Source organism: Myodes glareolus, chromosome 9 (assembly GCF_982192425.1).
Source record: "Myodes glareolus chromosome 9, mMyoGla1.1, whole genome shotgun sequence".
NCBI classification, from domain to species: Eukaryota; Metazoa; Chordata; class Mammalia; order Rodentia; family Cricetidae; genus Myodes; species Myodes glareolus.
In genome coordinates, this window is record NC_142034.1 from 91,273,724 (window position 1) to 91,295,480 (window position 21,757).

Here is a 21,757-nt window from a genome sequence, read left to right on the forward strand (position 1 = left end):
AAACAAATGATACAAACTCTGGATGCAGGACCTAAGGGCCACCAAAGGCACCTTTGGCCTGAGACCCTGGTCCAGCTCAAAGAGGGTATCCACCAGAAGGCCTAGCCTAAAAGGCATAAGCCTCTACTAAGTCTAGCCAGTCTGGATTCTTAGCCTTTGAAACCAGCAGACAACAGGAACAATAGCTGTCCACATTTGACTTTAAGTTCGGTTTGAAAGATGATTTCTAAGTAGCTAAAACATAACTGCTTGCTGTACTGAAGAAGATAAATCTCACCTTTATTCACAATGAAGGTCTAATTGCCGGTTCTCCTGATACCCAATAAGCCACAATGCCTCTTACTTTGAAGATTTCATTCACTCTTTAAAATGCTAGCATTCACTGACTGTTCCAGGGCAGGCACTATGCTTTCTAACACTGTCCTGTTTTAATACACGGTCATCCCTCAGTATACATCCATAGGGAAGTGGCTCTACAACCCAGCAGATACTAAAAATCTATGGGTGTAGATTTTGTAAAATAGCATAACTATGTAAAACAGCATAATTTCTTTGTTTGTGTATGTTCTTTTTTTTTGTTTTGTTTTTTGAAAGGTACTCCTCACTAAACTCAATCTTCTTGCCTCAGCCTCCCAAGTACTGGGATAATACCCAATTAAATAGTATAATATTTTCATATATGTAGGCATGTCTTCCTGTATACTTTAAGTCATTTCTGGATGGCCTTTAATAATGAACATGATATAAATGTTGGTAAGTTTGGGGGGGGCGTATTTTTGTTGTTGTTTTGAAGACCAGGTTTCTCTGGAACAGTCATGCTATTCTGGAACTTGCTTTGTATATAGACCAGGCTGGTCTTAAACTCAGAGATTGCCTGTTTCTGTCTCCCAAGTACTGGGATTAAAGTTAGGCAGCGGCACCACCACCAAGCCACTGCCCACATTTTTATAGAGAAAGAAATGGAGAGTTGGAGCTAATAACATTTATATTAATACATGTGTACTTTAAAGGGCAAGTATACACCACAAAGGTCACAAATGTGTGACCCTTGTGTTTAGCAATGGTCCTGATACTATCTAGGTATTCAAAGACCAGTACAGGACAAGTGGGACAGCATGTTCCGCCCCAATGGAGACAACAGCAGTGTAGGAAAGCTTTTGTGTCCACCTGTTACCATCAGGACTTCCTAGGCCACACATCATCCCTAGTGGGTGGGAAAATGTCAAAACCAGGAAAACTAACTCACCCCCCCACACACACACATACATACTGTACAACATCTTTCAAGACAGGTTATCAATTCGTCTCTATGAGCAACTTTTTAAAGGGGTAAAGAGTATAAAAACTTATTTAACCCAATTTTAAATAAATTAAATGTTTAACACAAACCTAATGTTTAGAAACACCTAGAGAAATAAGTGTATTTTTTGGATAGCAACTGGCTACCTCAGCATGCTAACAATTCCAAGGAAATGCTGATCTAGGAAGCCAGACATACTACTAAGGAGTGCCTACTCCTAGCCTAGTCAGTGACTTTGGGTAGTGGTCACTCATGTTCAGGTGACATCCTTATAGAGGCACAGAGTTGACAGAGGGTGTGTGATTCTACCTGAACCCAAAGCACGCTCTGTGTAGACCAGGCCCTGCTTTAAAGTAGTGTGAATCTAAATAGGCTTTACTTTGTATTTCAAGGAATAGTGAAAGTACATTTATATCACATGAGCGTTTAAAGGGGAAAAAAGCACTGCTCGTGGAAATAGAGGAAATGAGAAAACTCCTTACACACTTTCCCACTACTCTTCAAGGTGTTTTCTAGAATTGGGTGAGCTGACCATAATGTTTAACTGTATCTAACACACCGAGGACACAACAGACAGATGAGGGAGAGAAGCCAGGATGATAATACATGGTTACGTAGAGCTGAATCAGTTCCTGAAAGACCTGGGCAAAGTCTTAAAGCTGAGCTGTCCCATCTACTTCTGACCCTCAGAGAGAGAGTTAGGGAGGACAGGACTTCACACATGCACCACCAGACACCCTACTTTCTGTCTAAGTCAAATATAGCTTATTGGAACCCAACAGGAAGCCTCTGACAGCCATGTAGCCACCAAGGGCACTCCTGGGCGCCTCTCCTTAGTTCTGCAGGCCACCCACACACAAAAGCAGCACCTGCTCATGATTATGCCTACCCAGAACACTGCCACCGTGCCTGACAACCTCAACTGGTTTTTTTAATCCTTATAAACCAGGTTTTCACAAAAACTAGACCTTCAAGCCTGGCAGCCCTTGGTGGTAGAAATGACCCAAGTCAAATGACAGCCTTGGCCAGAGGTACTGACTGTGCACTGGCTTCCACCTCCATGCAGCAGACCAGGAGAATCTGTTCCCCCAAATAACAAAGGGACCACATAAGATAAAATGTGATGCGCTTACCACAGCCTATTGGGAACACTGCCAAAAACAGTGGGTTTTTAATTAAAGAGAGGGTCTCCCCAAATTGGAGGAATTATTGTGTTGGTCTAGGCTGCTATGTGTTGCTGGTAGCCTACATTTCGTAGTGGGCCCAGCAAGGTGGCTCAATCCTCAGATAGAACTCAGTAATTATCTGAGAAGAGAAGCAATAAAGCCAGTCACACAGGTGTCCTCTCCAATACCTGCCATGCCATGAGTTATCACGTGGTACAGCTACTGTAGAAGAGAATTTCACGTGTTAGAGAACTTGTAAAATCCCCTTACCCTGCCCAAAATTTCAAAATACTGGGAAAGTAGCCATGATACACAGAGTATACAGAGGCATTTAAATTGGCAACAGAGTGAAAACAGATGTCTGAGTATGGAGGAATAACATTATTTTTAGAAGCCTAAACATGACTGGGTGGGTGGGCAAGTTTCAGCATTTTCTAGTCAGGACAATGTTAATATCAAGTTTGCAAACCACAAAAAAGCCTTCCACTTTCCCTGAATGAAATGTGGTTTATTAAAAGGTGTGATACAACACACCGTGATTTTCCCTATGGTCAGCTCCAAGGAGAGTGCTTTAAAGCCACTTACCCAGTCAATATAAAGAGTCCCTTCTCTGAAATGGCAGAAAAGAAAAACCAAGTTCAATGCATGTAAGACTGCGTTTGGGAGTGTGGCGTGGAGAGGGTGAGGGGAGTCAGGATGCCAGTTCTGGGAGTTAAGCGCAACCATTCCAACCAAGCACCTTGCAGTACACAGTGAACTGCCCTGAAAATAGCACTGACTAGGACTCTAGATAGTGCAGCAGGGTATGACTGCCTCTTGGTGGGACAAACCTCAGGTTTGCCAGGAGTTCCTTCTCAATTTAGAGGCCCCGTAAACCCCTTGTGTGGCAAGAACACCCAGAAGAGAGGAGCCTTTGCAGAGTGTCAGCTATTCTCCATAGTCTCTGAGTCTCGCTTCACCGTCTTCTGACAGCAGCAGCTAGCCACACAAAGCCAGGTTGTCTATTTTTCCTTAAAATATAGCCAGTTTCTGGTAACTAGATAAGGAAGACAAAGTTCAGAGAGAAACACTTTTCCTTTGTGCTCATCAGAGCCCAGGCTGAGAATGGATGTATTTCAGGACTCGGCAAGTTGTCAAAATAGAGGAGAGGAAAAAGCCAAAGTGCTGTCACAGACGTGCCTCTCTGTGGAGTGTAAAGGGGAGAAGAGCCTGTGCAAGGGAAGGGAGCACTCATCTGACGTTCTGGTGCTCTACCTAAGAACCTTCCACAGCAAGGCTAAGGACTTTCATCTTAGTTCACAGCCCAACAGTTAGCGTGACCAGCAGGCAAGATATTGAGCATCCACACACTGGGAGGAAGATGAAAGTCTACAGGAATAAAACATGCCTTTCTCCTCCTTCACTTCCTGGATAGTCTACTTTGAAAATGGGGGGGGGGGGGGGTTTAAAAACTAACTGTAAGCCTAGGGCTAGACAGACCTCAGCTAAAAGCCCACCTCTTCTACGTAACACGTTGTAAAACTTCCAGTTTCTTTTTATTACAGATAGGGATATGGCATGGGTGGGCATTGTAAAATTATTGCAATTATCCATGTAATTCCCCTAGCACAATCCATGGTAGACTACAGAGGAGACAATCATGGTGCCCTACAGATGAAGCTTTCACAGCAGTCACATGGACAAGGCCAAACTCATCTGTGTGCCTCACATTGTCATCTATGGACCACAAGAGGGAAGAACTTTCATGTACATGTCTGCCCTGACAGGCCAGAGAGTATGTGGATGGCTATGGACACTCCCGCTCACCATGTATGTTAAGAGTATGTGGATGGCTGTGAACTGTACCACTTACTGTGATCCAGGGTAAGAGTTTACCTTGCCAGCCCTTCTTTCTGAAATTTTCAGTATGGACTTGACCTACTTTCAGGCTGTCTAGGCTATTTAATAAGAAAATATGCTATAAACTGCTAAACAAAGTATCTGGTACAAGTAAGTGCTCTATGAGTGGTACACTGCTTCTGTCACTATTACTATTAGTGAGTAGCGTCATCCTTCATACTAAGAAACTTAGCCACAAAAATCTGGAGGAGACTCTTGTGGCCAGTCAGTGGGTTTTCCCAAACCACACTTTAAGAACCACTGGGAAGACCACCGTGATGCAGAGGTTTTGTGTCAAACAGTGTTTCCCCCAATGGCCCCATTTCCCATCACAGCTGCCTTCTCTGCTAGCTCTAAAGTATTATTTCAGTCTGAGGAAATAGTTATGGTAACTGCTGTCACACTGTCAATTATAACGGTAGTCATGGTGACTAAATAAAATAATCTCCATCACCAAAACTCAACCTGATAAAGGTTCTCCAGAGTCCCTGTTCATTAATAATTGGCTTTAAACAGCCACCCCTCAAAAGGAATGCCTTCTTGAGACCACTCAAGAAAAGTCAGACAGTTTCTATCAACAGCTTCCCCCGGCCAAAGAGCAGAAAGGCATTTCCGAGACGTCGGGTGCACCTACCTAGAGCAGCCCTTCCTGTTGACATGCACAAACACTACACTATGACGACAGTCCGCTAAGCACTGCAGGACATCAGTCCAAGTTTTGAACAACAGGTCAATTAATTTCTTAACTTTATCTGGCAGTGGTTTTAAATTATTGAGCCCTCCCTAAAAGGTTAGTTTTTAGTTCATTTTAGAAAGAGTTTCTCTTTTAAAGAATGATATCTAGTCACACACAGATGCACCATTAATGGGATGGCTCCATTAGTTCGCATCTGCCTAAGAAGAGACAGGGGATGATCTCTACAAAGGCACATGATTCTCCATTAACTAATTCTGGCACAATAACTTTTATGTTCATCACCTGGAGGAGAGGATTACCTCACATTCTGAAAACCAGCTGTAACTTTATGGGAGATACAGCATTGCCCAACGAAAGCTAAACTTTTCTGCCAAAGAGGAAATAGTGAAGTAACCAAGAACAGGCAAGAACACATGTGAAAGAGTTAATGAGAAGTACCTGTGCATGTCTTTCCTGGTTCACGGAAAAGAGCTAAGTCATAAAACTGCACTGGAGCACACCAACGGCACCCATCCCTGCTAACGTTCCTCGGCAAGTGCACACAGATCTCTGCTGGTCGCTGACATTACAGTCAGTTCCACAGGGGACCCAAAGCATAACCTGCTTTCCAAGGCCCATTTCCCCACTGCTTAGAACACAAGTCTGAGCCATTTTTATGAAAAGCTGTGCCTGACTTAGAGAGGTGACTGCAAGCATGCCTTCTACAATGATGGCTCAAAATATAAAAGTGTGTTGACCTACAATACTGGGCCTTGGATTGTGGAAAATTTATCAAATTAGAATATACTTTATCTTGGATTAAGGTTTTAATTAATTGGCAGCCTTACAGAAGCATTTCGTGTTTCTGAAAAGAGCTGTATTTCTATAAAAAGACATGACTGGCTCTGAAGAAGAGCCACAGAGTACCACTGTGACATTGATTTTCAAAGCTCAATTTAAAAAAAAAAAATGAGTTCCATGAGTTTAGAACAAAAGGACCTTTAAAACAATATAGAAAGTAGAGAACAAGACCCCAAAGGATACAAAACAATTAAATGAAACAGTTACCTCTATGTCCTGGATAATCTTTGGGTATAATGATCTATAAAATGAATTGGGAGGGCCATCTGTAGGTCTGTTTTTAAACAGGTACTGATCCCTGGAATGAAAACAAACAGATGTTACATCCTTGCACACAAAAGAGCAGATTGTATCTGCCCATGCTCACCAGGACAGCCCATGCTCAATGTCTTCTCTTGCACTGAAAGTTAACAGTTCAAAGCAGGGTTCCTGACAAACTGCAGTTCCCATGGTAGAGACAATGTAGTTCTGGCATGATGCTGGTTTTTGTTTTCTGAGTGCCGTCACACAAATAATTAAGCTTTCATTCTAGGGCTATTTTTCCCCTATAAACTTTATTAGTAAAAACTCGCAAATAAAACACAATAAAATTAACCACTTGCAAAGTCTATACATACATCTTAATGAGCATCTCAAAAATTACAATAGGCACTCTGAAGCTGTGGACCTTCACACTGGATTTTACACTTCCACTATCAAATATATTTTTATGCTCTTATCCACTACAAAAAATGAAAGCTCCATACCAGACTTAGCATCAAGGAAACTATCAGCCCAGTATCCTTTTTCATTACTCAAGTCCATTAGCCACACTCAGTCCTTCCTCATTCCCTAAAACCTAAGCCTTTCTTGTTCTCTTTTCTACAAGTTATACTGCACCCACATGCATAAGTGCTAATGAAGCTTAGGGGAAGTCTTATTCCACATTAAACTTCCTCCCATAAAGAAAATGCAGCCCCACCCTCACTCTTCCCAGTCCTGTGCCTCTCTCTGTAGCTCGTTCTCTGTGTTGACTGAGCCATGGCACTGATAATACACAGAATTATCAAGCTGCATTTAAGCTCCCAGACTTTCTTGGAAAACCCTATGGCTGTGCTTCCATTCTTCCCCATGAGCAGTAATAAACAGTGAAGTGACAGCTCAGGTTAGTGGTACTGCTCAGCGGCAGAGCAGTTAGTTGCCTACCATGAATGAGCCCCAAGGTTTCATCCCCAGTAATTACAAAAGCAAATAGCACTACTTGACACTCAAGTTTTCCTTTAAAAATTGTTTTATGTATGGGGGTTTGGCTTGCAAGTATGTCTGTGCACTACATGCGTGCCTGGTGCCCATGGAGGCTAGAAGAGGGCATCAGATCCTCTGGAAATGGAGCACCAGACAGTTGTGAGCTGTCAAGTAGATTCCAGGAATTGAACCAAGGTTCTCTGAATAAGCAGCGAATGTTCTCAACAACTGAGCCATCTCTCCAGCCCCAGCTCTCACATTGCAATAGGATTATTGCCTGAGTTTTGAAAAAGCATAAATTCACAGCTTAAAAAAAAAAGAATGAATCACCCATTTGAGGTACCCAACTTTACAATAACAAACGCATACGTGTCAGAAGGGGGGATTCTAACAGCTCTAACCAGTCTTGACTAATCATTTTCCTCCTTGTTTAAACAGACTGACACATTCACAAACAGAATTGCCTTGAGCAAGCAAGCTGACTATACACCAAGGGAAATGTTCCTAAACAAGCACTCCATACTTACCACCCTCTTCTTTCTGAGAGGCCCTTCCAGAGAGGGTCAGTGCGCACCATCCTCTCAATCAGCTTCTTCCATAGCATCCCTTCTGAGATCACTCGCTGCCATTCCTTACACACCAGCTCTGCTGCACACAGGGACCTGGCATCCAGGTAGGAGAGGATGTTTTCTGCTATGTGATCTAGGCCTTGCTCTACAAAACAGAAAAGCAATGCAAAGAATGGGCAGGGCAGAGGACACAGAACAGCCCTTATTAGAGTAAAAAATGAGTAACCCTGAGGCAGGGGAAACACCCAAGAGAACAGCTCATAAACAGGTGCAGCCGCAGCCGACAGCAGGTGCTTTAGTGTAAAAGCTGCCCTGGGACAGTTCTTTCTCAGAATTTTGAGAATTTTTTTTCCTTCCCCATTTTCCTGCCAAACCCTCACAAGCCAATGGTTCTCCGAAGTTACAGCTAAGGCACAAGAAGGGAAGTTCTCAGGCTGTGCTCTGTAGTGAAGCCACAAGGGGAACTCAAGATTCCTTGCTTCAAAACCTGTGCTTGTTGCTTTTACTCACGGTCTCTTCCAATAAACCACATTCCACCGTGAGTCCTCAATAGCTACAGGAGCCAAAAGGTGAGACTGACCCATTTTTTAAGACATATGAAGAATTAGAATTAAAATCCTCTCATCTCCCTCTGCTGGAGAACTACTCTCTGTTGTGAGCAGATGGGTAAAAACCCTCAAAAGCAACAGCCATGTGCGTACTCACTTTAGGACTGAGTTAAACAACCCACAGACAGGTGAGCCACGAGAGCCCGCTGAGATGCTGACCTGAGGAAGTCAGAGTGGAAGGGGATAATCGATTCCCGAAAGTTGTTCTCTGACTGCCACAGGAGTGCTGTGGTGCACACACACACACACCAAAACACAAGTAAGACAAACTCACACAACATGAGGGGCCTTGCAAAGAGATTCATGTGCAGCTCTGTCTGAACTTTCCCATGGAGCTCGCCATGCACAGTGCCGTCACCATCTGCTACATTCCTCCTTGTAGTTGTAGGTGTGTTCTCTGTAGCTACGGGAAGTACAACTCATCCCTGAGCCTGGAACATTCGAGTTCCACATCCTAAGTTCACTGTGTACCATGTGTACACTGTGTTCTATGACACAAACCAAACCCTGAAACACCCTTGTGTCTTGGTTTTCTACTAAGTGTTGGTGGTGGTGGCAGCCACCCTATAGCACAATACCTGAAAGCAAGCTAAAGAAAAGATTTCAGAGCAAGAAGCATTCCCTGGGGGTTGGTGTTCTCTTTTTCAAGCTCAGCAGCACTAGGCTTAGTGTCACCAGCCAGGGGCAGGTGGAACGCTGGCTTGCTGCATGGTTCAAAACGACATAGCTACACTGCTAATGACAAGTTTCCAGGCCCTTCATGTACTAATTCTACCCTGGACTACACCTAATCCCCAAGTTCCACCCCTGACAATGAAGGCTACATGGCACCACTGCTATCCTGTGCACTCGAATTACTAGAGTCACCTAGTCAAAGACTGACCTCTTTTCCCTCATGACCATATCCTAGCAGATTCCTGAGATGGTTGCAAGTTAAAGTCTTATGCCCTTCTCCCCAGTTGCTATTAAAACAAGCCCCCTTAATTCTGAATTTGACCACTGGTGGGATAGATCAGCAACACTTTATCCTTATCCTCAGTACAATTCAGCTTCAAAAGTTCCATGTGACCCAGCCACTTCAGCCTCTAGCATCCAGAAATGGGAGTATTGCTCAGTAGACCTGCATAATGAGCGAACAGGTTGTTTTTACCCCCGTTGAGAACAAACATAGGAAATGGGTCAGAACCAAGGACAGCACCCAAAACAGTAGCTTTCCCCTGCAGGCTATCAGTGATGAATCCGGTAATACTCAAGGGTCCTAACACTCAGCCACCAGCTCTCTAAGTCATTTATATGTTTAATCCACATCTGTCAAGTCAGTCCTCAGAGACACCTGGAGAAGCTCTCATCAAGACACTAACATCTTTAGACCATTCTTCTGACCTTTACTCTGCTAAGAGCAGGCAGAAGAGGAATCAGCCGAAACTGGCTTACTTGCTCACTCTCTTGCTGGTACTTACTAGGTTTGCAACTCTGCATTTGCAGGTTGGCACCAGCTGCGCTGGGTCCCTTCTTAACATATACAGCCTATTCTCAGTGGAGAAAAATGACAAAACACATATAAACAAATTAACCGCCAGCTCATAACCCAGAGCCAAAAGATCTTTCACATCCTGCATTCACCCTTTGAGGCTTACATACCCTACCTAATCTTTTCAGATGCCAATTAACTTTTTTTAATTAAGATGTACTAAAGAGTAACATCCAGTATGATAGCTGACATCCTACAAACACTTCCCCAGCTCTTAAACCCTAGAAAGCTACCCCACAGTTCTCTCTGGGCACCATCAGGTAAGACTATTAGCCCAGCTACACCAACACACTCAGTACCTTCTCAGAACTCCCCAGTTCTGAACACCAGTCCCAAGCTCTGTCACTGCCCCGCAAATGTGCTTGCAGGATTTCTAGACATATTCATGTTTTGCTTGGTTGCAATTTTTCTTTCCTTTATTGCTTAAGAGCATTATTCTCAGGAAAAGAACTACGTTAAACAAGAGTGAAAACAAGCCGTTTTCTATTACCATTATGCCATCAAGTAAGCACAGTATCCCTTCTTTTGTTGTAACTTCCCTCCAGGTGATTGGATACTTTGTCTTCAACTCTCTCTGTATAATCTGACATGATGTGAAGCTCAGCGTTATTGATACCATTCTCCAAAGTTCAAACACCCGTGAACCAGCGTGCTCACGCCCCCTCCCCTACATCTATGTGTAGTCACAGGCACACCTCTTTCCCCACCATAGGTAAGACTATGGATTTAAATTCCAGAATCTTTCAGCTGTCATAAACTGAAATCTATATTTATCCTAACTATAATTACATTACATTTCTCTAGCCATGAGAAAATTCACTTAGCTCTTCTTTGGATTTCTCTAACTCTGGGGGCTCACTGGACTTCCTCTTCTAGCCCTACACAGGATATTAACAGTCCACTTTACATGACTCCCACATCACTAACTAGATCCACCTAATTGGTTATAAACATGTCCAAACCAATTCTCCTTTCAAATCCTCTATTCTTGAAGAGATGAAACAAACAGCAAGGCAAGCGGGCACTAGAAAGCTGGCTTTCCAGGTCTCAATGGCTCCCATCACTTGTGAAGAACCAGAACAGCACCCAAACTTCCAATTTACTAATAAACCAGACCCTACAACCATGCTAAAGATGTTAAAGCCATGTGTTGGATTAGAATCAATTAGGGTCACTGATTTTCAAAGGCACAGTAACAAAAATAGATCCCTCAGATTTTCTACTGACCCAACCTCTGGAGAAGGCAGCCTAGGGATCCATACTCTTGGAAGTGCCTCCTAATTCTGACAATTTGGAGACTATTGGTTTATAGCAAGGGTACCCATGCAGCCTTGGATCTTTCCTCCTCACTGATTCCTCACAACTAAGCCACCAGTAAGTTTTTGCATACATAAATCCCTTACATATTTCCTCTTTCAAATATCATGAGTTCATTTAAACAACATCCCAGTGACACCTAAGGTTAGGCTCCTTTCTTTTGGTTACTACTTTAAATTCACATCATCCTTAAAGGAGTCAGCATGCTTTAGTTTTACGGAAATGTAACAGCTGTTAATCACATATCCTGGTTTACATTTTGTTTCAGTTAACTGCTATGTGAACAGCCATAAGAAAATCTATTATTCTTTTTGGATATCATTAGTCCATAACAGAGGAACCATCTTGAGTAATGAAAGGAGTTAGCACATATAATCTGCAAAGTAACTCTCCAAATAAACACTCTAAATACCCAGTTTACAGGGAAGGAATCTCTCTAGTCCAATGGGAAGTCTAATAACATAAGAGACATAAAGGGCCAGACAGATAACAGATACTCAATAATGTCCTCAGTTGCCCCCTCCCATCTCCTTAGCTGATTCGGATGTTCAAGGAGGCTACCATGGTCTTAGTCTGCAAAGAAAACACAGCTACAGTTTCCATTCTACTAGTATAAGCCCCATATTCCTGAAATGGTTTGAGAGAAATAAGAATCAAATACTCTATTGGGGCACCTTGAGCCACTGAATAGAAGAATCTTCAGAAGTCATCCTGAGGAGCCATACAAATCTTGGAACTTTCTGGTTTCAAGTCCACTAAGGAAAAGGAGGTCACTGAACACAAGGCAATCTTTTAGTCAGGGTGAATGAAGTGCTTTGGGGTGTTAAACTAAGTACTTTTCTAAGCAGTGTGCCTGGCTCTTATTACTCTATCATGCTGAGTGGGGCCCCTCCTCCCCCTCCTGAGGCAGTATGAGGACGCAGCAGTGCCTCTGAATGCAGCCTGACACTGCACACACAATTCTGGAAGTGCTGCTGATGCTAATTACAGGCACCACGTGAGAACCTGGGAAAATGTCAGCAATAAACTCAAACAATTAAAAGGTGCCGATTTCAAAGTTCAATGTGTAAAAATCACCATATCAAAATGAACTTCAAATGTGTGATGTCAGTTCAATGCCCTTGATGAGGGTCGGTTTAACACAGCTGCTTAGACCATACAAAAACTTCCATTACTTTAGAAACCTTTCAAAGAATAGCTGTAAAGAAACTTCCATTCCTCCCCAGCTCTGCTGCTCCTTGCTTCCCTAGTCACAGCTCTGGTTATAAAATCTGAAGTTAGAAACCTTTTAAAACAAGACAACAACCTACAACCACTGTGTGGAAGCCTTTCCTGGGAATATGTAGCTCTCAGGGCTATAAAAGCAGGAAAAAAAGCACAGGTCACAAATCCAAGGGCTTCCCATGACACTATTCAGAAAACCACACGATAGTGGAAACACCTACACGGAGCACCACCAGGTGCAAGGCATATGACACACACGCTGTCTCTAATCCTCTCCCCACACAGATGAAGATGGGGTGTATAATGTGCGGTGTGAAGCCTAGGGGCTATCTAACTCCACGCTCACACTCTCCACTCTGTGATGCTGGGTCTTTGGCCCTGCATCCAGCCCAAAGTTTTAGCTCATTCCTGCCCATCTACTGTGACCTTTGATCTAGTCTATCACATTTACAGTCTATAATGGCTTTCTGTCCTTACTTGGGGGCTAGACAAATGAATAAGCCATGGTCAGGAAGTTAAGTGTTCCAACATTTTTGATTGCACAGATACTTCACCAAATTGATCAGCAAGACTTATCATCCCCTTTGAAGTACAATCTGCCTCTATTTAAATGTATAAATTCCCCTTTAACAACAGTTCTTACAAACCACAAACTCAGCCTGCAGAAATTGACATTGCAGACTAAACATTTACCATGATTTTAGAAAAGCGTATCATAATTATCACTTTTTCCACTGAACCAAAAGGAGCCAGAAACCACAAACATTTTCCATTTTTCCTATACTGACAGGTACAATGTTCACAGTAAGCATTTAAAAAAGCCAAAACTATGGACAACTTTTGAACTGTTTTTCACAATCAAAGTTTAAAGTGATTGTCAATCTTAACAGTAAAAATTCAAACTCAAGGTACTTACTGAAAAGACTGAACACTGAACTAGTTGAATGATTAAAAGTTGTTCTGCATCTTATTAAACCTACATAAGCACACACAGACCTATCTTCCCCATAATGCTCTACCAGCATAGGTCTGGTATATGCCAGGTTTAATATGAGTCTACTAGTCACAAACACAATCAACTTGTTCCCGGCTATTAGATTCTCAAGTATGAAATACACTGACATATGTATATATGTTCATATAAAATCCTGTTAAAACAAATAGCATTTTAACAGAAATATTTCCATGTCCCAGCCAACAGTCCATTCATTTCATGTAACATTCTATACCACAAAATTCCACTTTAACAGAGATATGGACAATGCCTTAAAATTCGCTGTAATGAAAACTGAATTGTATGCAATTATAACTAACCATATTTATATACATAACACATGTTCATCTGTTCTGCCTCTTCTCCAAGGCTGTGCGTGCACTTGCCAGAGGAGCCGCTTGAAACTATCAGGGGAACTTCAACAGTGCCACCTTGTGGCTATTCTGTAAACATAAGGGGCAATCATCCACATCTAACCATTTGGAAAGCAAAGGAGAGGAAAGAAAATAAAACCAAAACAACAGAAAAAGCAAACAACAAACAGATTGCTTGAGAGAATGAGGCTTGGCTTCATTAGTCAGCAGTCACTGACGAGGAATAATTCAATCATCAACTGAAAGACTTCCCTGACCCTTCCTGGAGCAGCTCAATGGCCAAGGCTCTGGAGTTCTGGTGACAAAAATGCTGTGCTACATACAGAGGAGGTACACACATGAATCCATTCACCTCCATTCTCTCTCTCACAATGAAAGGCCCCTCCTCCCACCCTCCACAATTAAAAGTGAATTTTATGAACTGGGTTTTTGTCCTGTTTATTTTTTTGTCAACTTGACACTGGCTAGAGATCTATCAGAAAGCAACCAGCATGCCAGGAGAGCAGGCCAGTTAGCAGCGTTCCTTCGTGGTCTCTGCTTCAGTTCCTGCCCTGACTGCCCTTAATGAAGAACTGTAAGCTGAAATCAACCCTTTCCTTTCCAAGTTGCTTTTGATCATAGCAATAGCTAGCAAACTAAGACAATTATGAACCACTTATTTAATACTCAGGGCTAAGGTAAGGATTTCCTAGAGGATCTTAACTGAGTGATTTTAGCCTTTCTGCTAACTTTGAGCCAATGCCTATCTACTATCATTTTACAACGGCACATGGCAAACAAGCCATGTGACCCAAAGGCATTTCACCCAATTCTTCTGAACCTTGTCATTCTAATCTGCCTAATGAGAAATTGAACTAAGCAATTAAAGGCTGTGCTTTTCTAAAGACACTAATGGAAAACAACTAATAGAAGACAGAACAACATTCTGGCATCAAAAACCAGCAGAGTCCAGCCTTCCTCAGCTAACTCTCAAATATTCTTTACACTCCCAGTGCAGAAAATAAACTGAAATTCTGAAGAGTACAGAGAAGTCAGAAGTTTCTCCGTCACTTTGAAGCTCAAGCTCCAGGCCCAGGAGCACTGGGCCATCCTGGAGGTCCCAAGGCCTAAACTGGCATGGTGGCAATAAGGACACTACACTGTATCAAAGAAGAGCCAGTATTCCCTTCAGGAGTCAGAGTACTATATCTTACCTAGCCAAATTGAAGATGAAAGATTTCAAAATTAGAAAGGAAAAAGTTGTTAAAAACCCAAAGCAGAATGAACCTACCTTAAATGAGACTGTGGGTACAGGTTCACCTACGGCCCAGACCCATTAGATGTACTCCAACAGTGAACCCTAAGGTCTAATATGGATGTGGGAGTGACTATGCTCACCCATAAACATAAATGCGCTGACAGTTCAGGAGGCTGTCCCTGTGGGAGGCACAGGCAGGAACACAAGAGTTCTGTACTTTTCATTGAGTTTTTTTCAAAACTAAAACTGTTGTAAATACAAAGCCCTTTTCTTAAAAAAAAAATCAAAATAAAACTTAGCCAGAAAAATGTACCTATGAGAACACATACATGAGTGAGTGTGGTGGGGTGGCAATGAGGAGTGGATAGAGAAGCAAGTTTCAAGAAATGCAACAGAGCTGGAAAGACGGCCCAGCAGTTAAAAGCACTTGCTTCTCTTTAACAGGACCCAGGTTCAGATCCCAGCACAAGCAGTGGCTCACACCCACCTCTAACTCCAGTTCCAGGGTACCTAACAGTCTGCTGACCTCTATGGGCACAAGACACACATGTGGTTAACACATGTATACAAACGCTCATACACATAAAATAAATAAGTAAATCTAAACAAAAAAGAGAAAAAGAAGTTGGTGTGTGGTGGCGCACGCCTTTAATCCCAGCACTCGGGAGGCAGTGACAGGTAGATCTCTGTGCGTTCGAGGTCAGCCTGGTCTACAGAACGAGTTCCAGGACAGGCTCCAAAGCTACAGAGAAACCCTGCCTCAAAAAACTAAGGGGGTGGGGAATAAAAAGAAACATAACAAAGACACACTATCGTTTCCTTGGTTCTGAGCCGTTTCCGAAGGCATCCCTTCAGACACAGGTGAATCGCATCAGCTGTGAGGCTTGAAAGATGCAGACTGAAGGGAAAGCAGAGGTGTGTGAGCACGTGCACCTGTGTGTGTCTTTGTCTGCGTCTCCCTAGCTGGCCTCAAAATAATCCTCCTGTCTTAGCCTAAAGGGTTCTGGGAAAAGCAGGCATGAGCTACCATGCAAACGCCATACATTTTTTAAAATTACATGTAAAGGTAAAGTAGAAACTGTATATATATCAAAATAAAAAGTGTATCTTTAAGAACAAAAAGCAACTAAAAGAAGCAGCAACATTACCATGTGATCAACCACAGGAACAGCCTGAATTCTTAGAAATACATCTACTGGATTTTAATATATGGTACTTGAGGAAGGATTAAAATCTAACCACAACACAATGAACGTTCCCAGAAATGATGGCTCACAGGGTAGCCACACACATCCACTCAGCTCTCCCCAGGCTCTAGGACTGGGCATCCTGGCTCCAGGACTGGGCATCTTGCACTGCCCAGCAACTGTCAGGCCAACCATGATTACCTGGTAAGGCGGTGATAAAGTCCCGCTGCAACATGGGCTTCAGGTAGGAGTTAATATGTCCATGCTGATAATGACACATTCGTGAGATAAGATGCTCCACAAATTCCACCTGATCCGATTCAGACCACTGGTCAAAGTACTTAATACACAAGTCCTTTTCTTTCTGGTAGTTCCCCTCTGACGGCCTCTTTCTGGAGACAATCACAGATGACGTTCCGTTACTTATCTGTTTTGGAAAAACAAAGAGACAATAATTAGCTAGAAGGGCCTTTCACCAATTTCATTAGAAACACTTTTTGTCCTACGGATTTAACCTTAAAATGCCAGTTTTAACCTAGACCAATTTCTCTGTTAATTTCTTTCTTCATTCATTTCATAATTAAAATAGAGCCAGGGCCTATGCATATCCTTAAATTAATGACCAGAGTAACTGCTGAAGTGGCAGCTGTTTCCAAAGCTGACCGGTATGTAAGCTCACCATTCCCCAATGCAATTCCACAGTACCATCCCATCATTAGGTAACTAATATTGGAAAGGATCATCTTAGAGGAACTAACTGCCTAACTTCACAAGGTTGCATCTGGTTGGCTACCAGTGGTCTGTCTCACTTCTTCAAAATTAAAAGCTAATGTCACTCGTATACTCAAGTTATTTTCCAAGACCTCAGCTAAATGCCTAGACCTATGAATATTAAATGCTACATGTTTCTGCCTCTCTCTCTCTCTCTCTCTCATATATATATGATAAAGCTGAGCTTATAAATTATGCACAAAAGATTATTGACAATAGAATACTTAAAACAATATGCTATGATGTTATGTGAATATGCACATACCTTCTCCCCCTACACTTCTGAAATTTTTCATTTAATGCCCCCCCACCCCGCCCGACGGGTTTCTCTGTAGCTTTGGAGCCTGTCCTGGAACTAGCTCTGTAGATCAGGCTGGCCTCAAACTCAAAAGAGATCTGCCTGCCTCTGCCTCCCAAGTACTGGAATTAAAGAAGTGCACCACCACCGCCCAGCTCACTTAATATGTTTAGTCTGCAGCTGACCACAGGCAAGTATGATTCCAACTGGAGCAGGGCTGGCTGGCTACTATAACAGTAATGCTAACGATTCTCGGGTATTAGCAGCTGGAGCCTATCAACACAGACTCTGTCTATCTGGATGAGAGCCCTAGAAACTGTTATCTCTAGCAAGTTCCTAGGTACTGCAGAGTCCACTAGACCAGACTAATTTGAGGAACACATTGAGAACCCCGGTCTATCTCACTAGAAGAAGGAGCATGAAAATAAGTCCATCTACAATGTTCCATTTTCTCCTAATAGTTGACCCCCTCTTTATTAGCTCCCATGACTAATAAATGTTGGCCAAACAGTTTAGGCTTTCCATCCCTTCTTCTGTCCTACTCCTCAGAAAACAGTCCAAAGTAACTCCTGTATACCCGGAAAAGTATTCATCCTGGGTGGTTCCTATATGATCAATGCGCTCCTTACAGCAATGCCTTTCTCATCAGTTCCATCTACCTGTCCCTGCATAGCAGCGTCCTCTAATCTGATGGCCAATGAGATAGTTCAGGAACCCACTTAATAGAAAGATATCACTGACTCCAGAAAGTTTCCCTGTGGCTTCCATATTGTACTATAAAATGTGTATCTGTTATTAAATTAATTAACTTAAAATGTTTAATTGAAACCATAGAACTCTGAATAAAGTGCTGGGGAGGGTTCAATTCTAGTACTATTGCCTTAGAGGAAGGACAAAGAAAAAAGCCATCCATATCACTTCTGGATGACCGTATCCAACAACCTAGAGGCTGGGAAGATGACTCAGCAAGTAAAACACCTGCTGTGCAAGCACGAGGCCCTGAGTTCAAATTTTCAGCATCCACTAAAACTCCAGGCATGGTTGCACATGTCTGTAACACTAGCATGAAGGCATGTGAACAAGCAGGTTCCAGAGCACGGTGGCTAGCCAGGAGAGATGAAAATGCAAGTTTCCAGTTCAGCAGGAGATCCCAGCTCAAGGGTAAGGCTGAAAATGACAAAAGACTCTCAATGTACAGGCATATCTGCACACTCACATATGTGCAACCAGACACACCCTGCACACCACAACGATTTAGTCTACATCCATAAGACTCAAAGCCACAAACACTACTAATGCCAGGAAGCATAGCACCTTCTATTTAAAAACAATCACATCAGGGGTTTGTTTTGTTCTGCTTTGTTTTGTTTTTTAATGCAGGGTTTCTCTGTGTAGCCTTGGCTGTCCTGGAACTCGCTCTGTAGACCAGACTGGCTTCAAACTCAAAGATCCACCCTGCCTCTGCCTCCAGAGTGCTGGGCTTAAAGGCGTGATCCACCAACACCCGACCACATCAATGCTTTTGCTATACACTTGCCCAGTCATTTGTCCATTGTTCCTCTGATGCCTATCTACTTGTATATACTAACAGGATGTTCAGACCTGTAGAGATGAATTACTAATGTTCATTAATTCCATTATAAACTTGTTTCCAATGCCTTAAATGGAATTAAGAGTTTTTATTACTGGTATGTTCCCTAATTAAACTAGACTAAACTTATTGAAGAAAGTTTCTAAATATTCAATGGAAACTTCTGGCCTTCCTTGACCAAAAAAAACAACAAAAAACAAAAACAAAACAAACAAACAAAAACAACTTTTCAGCTTTGTATCTCAAGTAAGTTTTTGTGTCTACATTTAGAGATATGGTCGGAAAGCATTTATCTTCCACTTCATTTACTTTAACCATTCATGTCCAACTAACTCTCCAGGCCATCTCCAATCCGGGAAGCAAGGTTAATTCGACTGTTAATTCATCTGTTACCACCAGAGGGCAGCATTGAACAGGCATTTAAAAGTTTTGTTTATTGAAAGGCATTCCCATCTAATCTACTCAATAGAAGAACTTGAGATGAAGTTAAAAATTCTTTGCTGTAATAAATATCAACAGGCATAAAAGGAGATGCCTATGTTATTTTAAGCATAGCAGTATCATAATGTTATAACAGGAAAAAATAGAAGTGACTGCCTAACTGCAAGCAATTGGTAATGCAAATTACAACACAATATCTACAAGGAACGGCTACAGTGTGGCCGCTACAATTCCGCTGCACTAAGGAGAGGCAGCTTTTGAACGATGGGAAGGAACAAAGAGAGCTGCGGAGTTTTAACGGTGTTATGAATGCGATCATCTGCGGAAAGGAGAGCACACTAAGAACAAGGCTGCGTGCGTGTAGAATGCCAACTGTGGAGTCCTACAGACTTCATGTGTCCTTTCCTTCTCTACTCAACTTCTAGGTGACCATTTCCCAGAACATCTGCTTTCACTACAGCTTAAACACAATTATGGCAAAAGCCTGCATTTGTGTTGCTTCCTAACTCACACAGTATTTTCTCATTTGATAGGCAAAAGGATTGTTATTTCATTTACCATCGAGTTTCCTACCGAGTAACTGCCTAGATAGACAGATGAAGAAACCTGGATGCTAAAGACTTGGGAGTCACTGCAAACTGAAGGTCAACAGTGAAGAGAACGATGGCCATGCAGATGTGGAAGAAGGTCGTGCATGTTCCCTTTACACATGGTGCTCAAAAAAACACAAACAGGGCACATACACATTTCCCAGCTTTTCCTTCCAGCTCCCTGGCGGACCCAGACAAACCCTGTTGGCATTATCTTACTTGTTTCACTTCATTTTAAATTTGTGTGTATATTATTCTAGCTAACTAACCTACCTCTGTAGGTTCTAGCCAAAGAGCCCAGGTAACTTTTTGTTTTGCTTTGTTGTTTGTTCTATACACACCTTTACTCATGTCCTCACAAGAAAATGTTTAACAGAATCCTTAGTAAAAACACTTAAACCATGAAGGTCTGCATGTCCCCAGACTCCCACCACAAATCCTGGGAGGTTGGAAGAAAAAAGAAGAGATCCACAGAGACTGAAATGAAAGAGAAAGTACCCTATAGGAAGGGGGGGGGGGTGCAAACCGAGAAAAGCAGTCCTTCTGACCGCAGGGTAGGATTTGCTTATGTTTGTTTGTTTGTCCTTGGCTCTAAGCTAAAAGCTTCTACCATTCCCGGATGGAGAATTTCCACGTGATCTATCCTGGGCCAAAGAGTCAGTATTTTAGGATACTGCCCTTCTGGAATCTTTCAGAAAACTCCCAAGTTATTTACTATTAGTAAGGACCTTTCCCTGAGGAAACGATAGGCAAGTAGGTGGCTTCTGAATCTAGCAATCCTGCCTACACAAAGCAGAGGCTGGGCCCCGGTCTCAGTGAGGACACAGCAAGGGCAGAGTTTATCTACAGCAATCTGCTAGCTTATCATGCCTACCTGCCAAAGAGCACTTTTCTTTGGGGACTCATCTTCATTTTGATCTTCCATAACTGAAGTGCTCTAAAGGGGGAAAAACAGGTTATTTGAATTACGCCGAGTTCTGCAAAACCTAAGTGACTACAAGACAAACTTTGAGATCGCAAACTAGAGTAGATGGATGCAAACTCTGGCTTGTGGCTAACATGTCATTCTGGGTCAAGAAGCTATTCAGCTTTCATGTATCAACAGTAAGTATATAGTCTTCACTAATGGAGGCTGGGCAGGACTGGGAACCAGCTCACTTGTGGGGTAGGGTTGAGGTACACCTTCATCGTCATCATTTTTGGCTTGTGGCAGGAAATTTAGTGCTCACAAGTTCCCAATGGTTGCACACAATGTCTCCTGGAATGCTGCTGTTCAGTAATGCATTCCATCCACTAGAATTACAAGTGACAAGGCCCTCCAAGTACCCTCTCTCCCTCCCTCCATAGCTCCATAGCATACAGGGGTGCCCCAATGTTCTCCCTCAAAAGGAGGATGCTGTTAGTCACTAACAATCTGGCTTGCCTTCCTTCAGAACACATTTTTCCCCATTTATGTATTTACTACATAAAGAAGCACTGTGTAATTATCCCTTCTGGTGACCTAGTGGCTCAACAGATACCCACTAATCAGAGATTATACCTGATTGGGTTTTCTCTCTTGAAGCTCCTACCTAACAGCTAAGTGGAGCCTTAATGAGAAGGGGAAGTGGGAGGGTTGTGTTAAAAGGAGGGACAGCTCACAAGCTGCCCGGGGCTAGCTCTCTAAGGTTCCTTCCCAAACCTAGGACTCTTAAGATTGGAGCACAAAACTTAACTACTGTTTTCTGGAAGGTTCATTATAGATCTATTAAAATTACCAACATTATGAGATCTGTTTACATCTTCAGGTGTGAACTTCTTTCTCAAACCCTCCTTACTTTTCCCTTTATCTCTTAAGTCCTGAAATGTTTGGGCAGTGCCCACAGAGTAACTTCCCAACAGATCAATGGGAAACCCCCAACAGTCAACTGGAGTCACCAC

General features: G+C 42.6%; 1 protein-coding gene across 5 annotated transcripts in view; it reads right to left on the bottom strand.

The window, feature by feature from the left end:
• The window catches only part of Fbxw11 (F-box and WD repeat domain containing 11), a 103,285-nt gene that overhangs the window by 15,947 nt on the left and 65,581 nt on the right, over positions 1–21,757 (bottom strand). For 3 of the 5 annotated variants that reach the window (XM_085694843.2, XM_085694841.2, XM_048436034.3), the window contains 3 exons: positions 16,348–16,573; positions 7,633–7,819; positions 6,089–6,179 (listed from right to left, as the gene is read on the bottom strand). In XM_085694843.2, coding sequence (XP_085550969.1) covers positions 6,089–6,179; positions 7,633–7,819; positions 16,348–16,573 — 504 coding nt within the window. Of the gene's footprint in view, positions 1–6,088; positions 6,180–7,632; positions 7,820–16,347; positions 16,574–20,711; positions 20,775–21,757 lie in introns of all 5 variants that reach the window. The other 2 variants (XM_085694842.2, XM_085694840.2) reach the window with 1 other exon arrangement.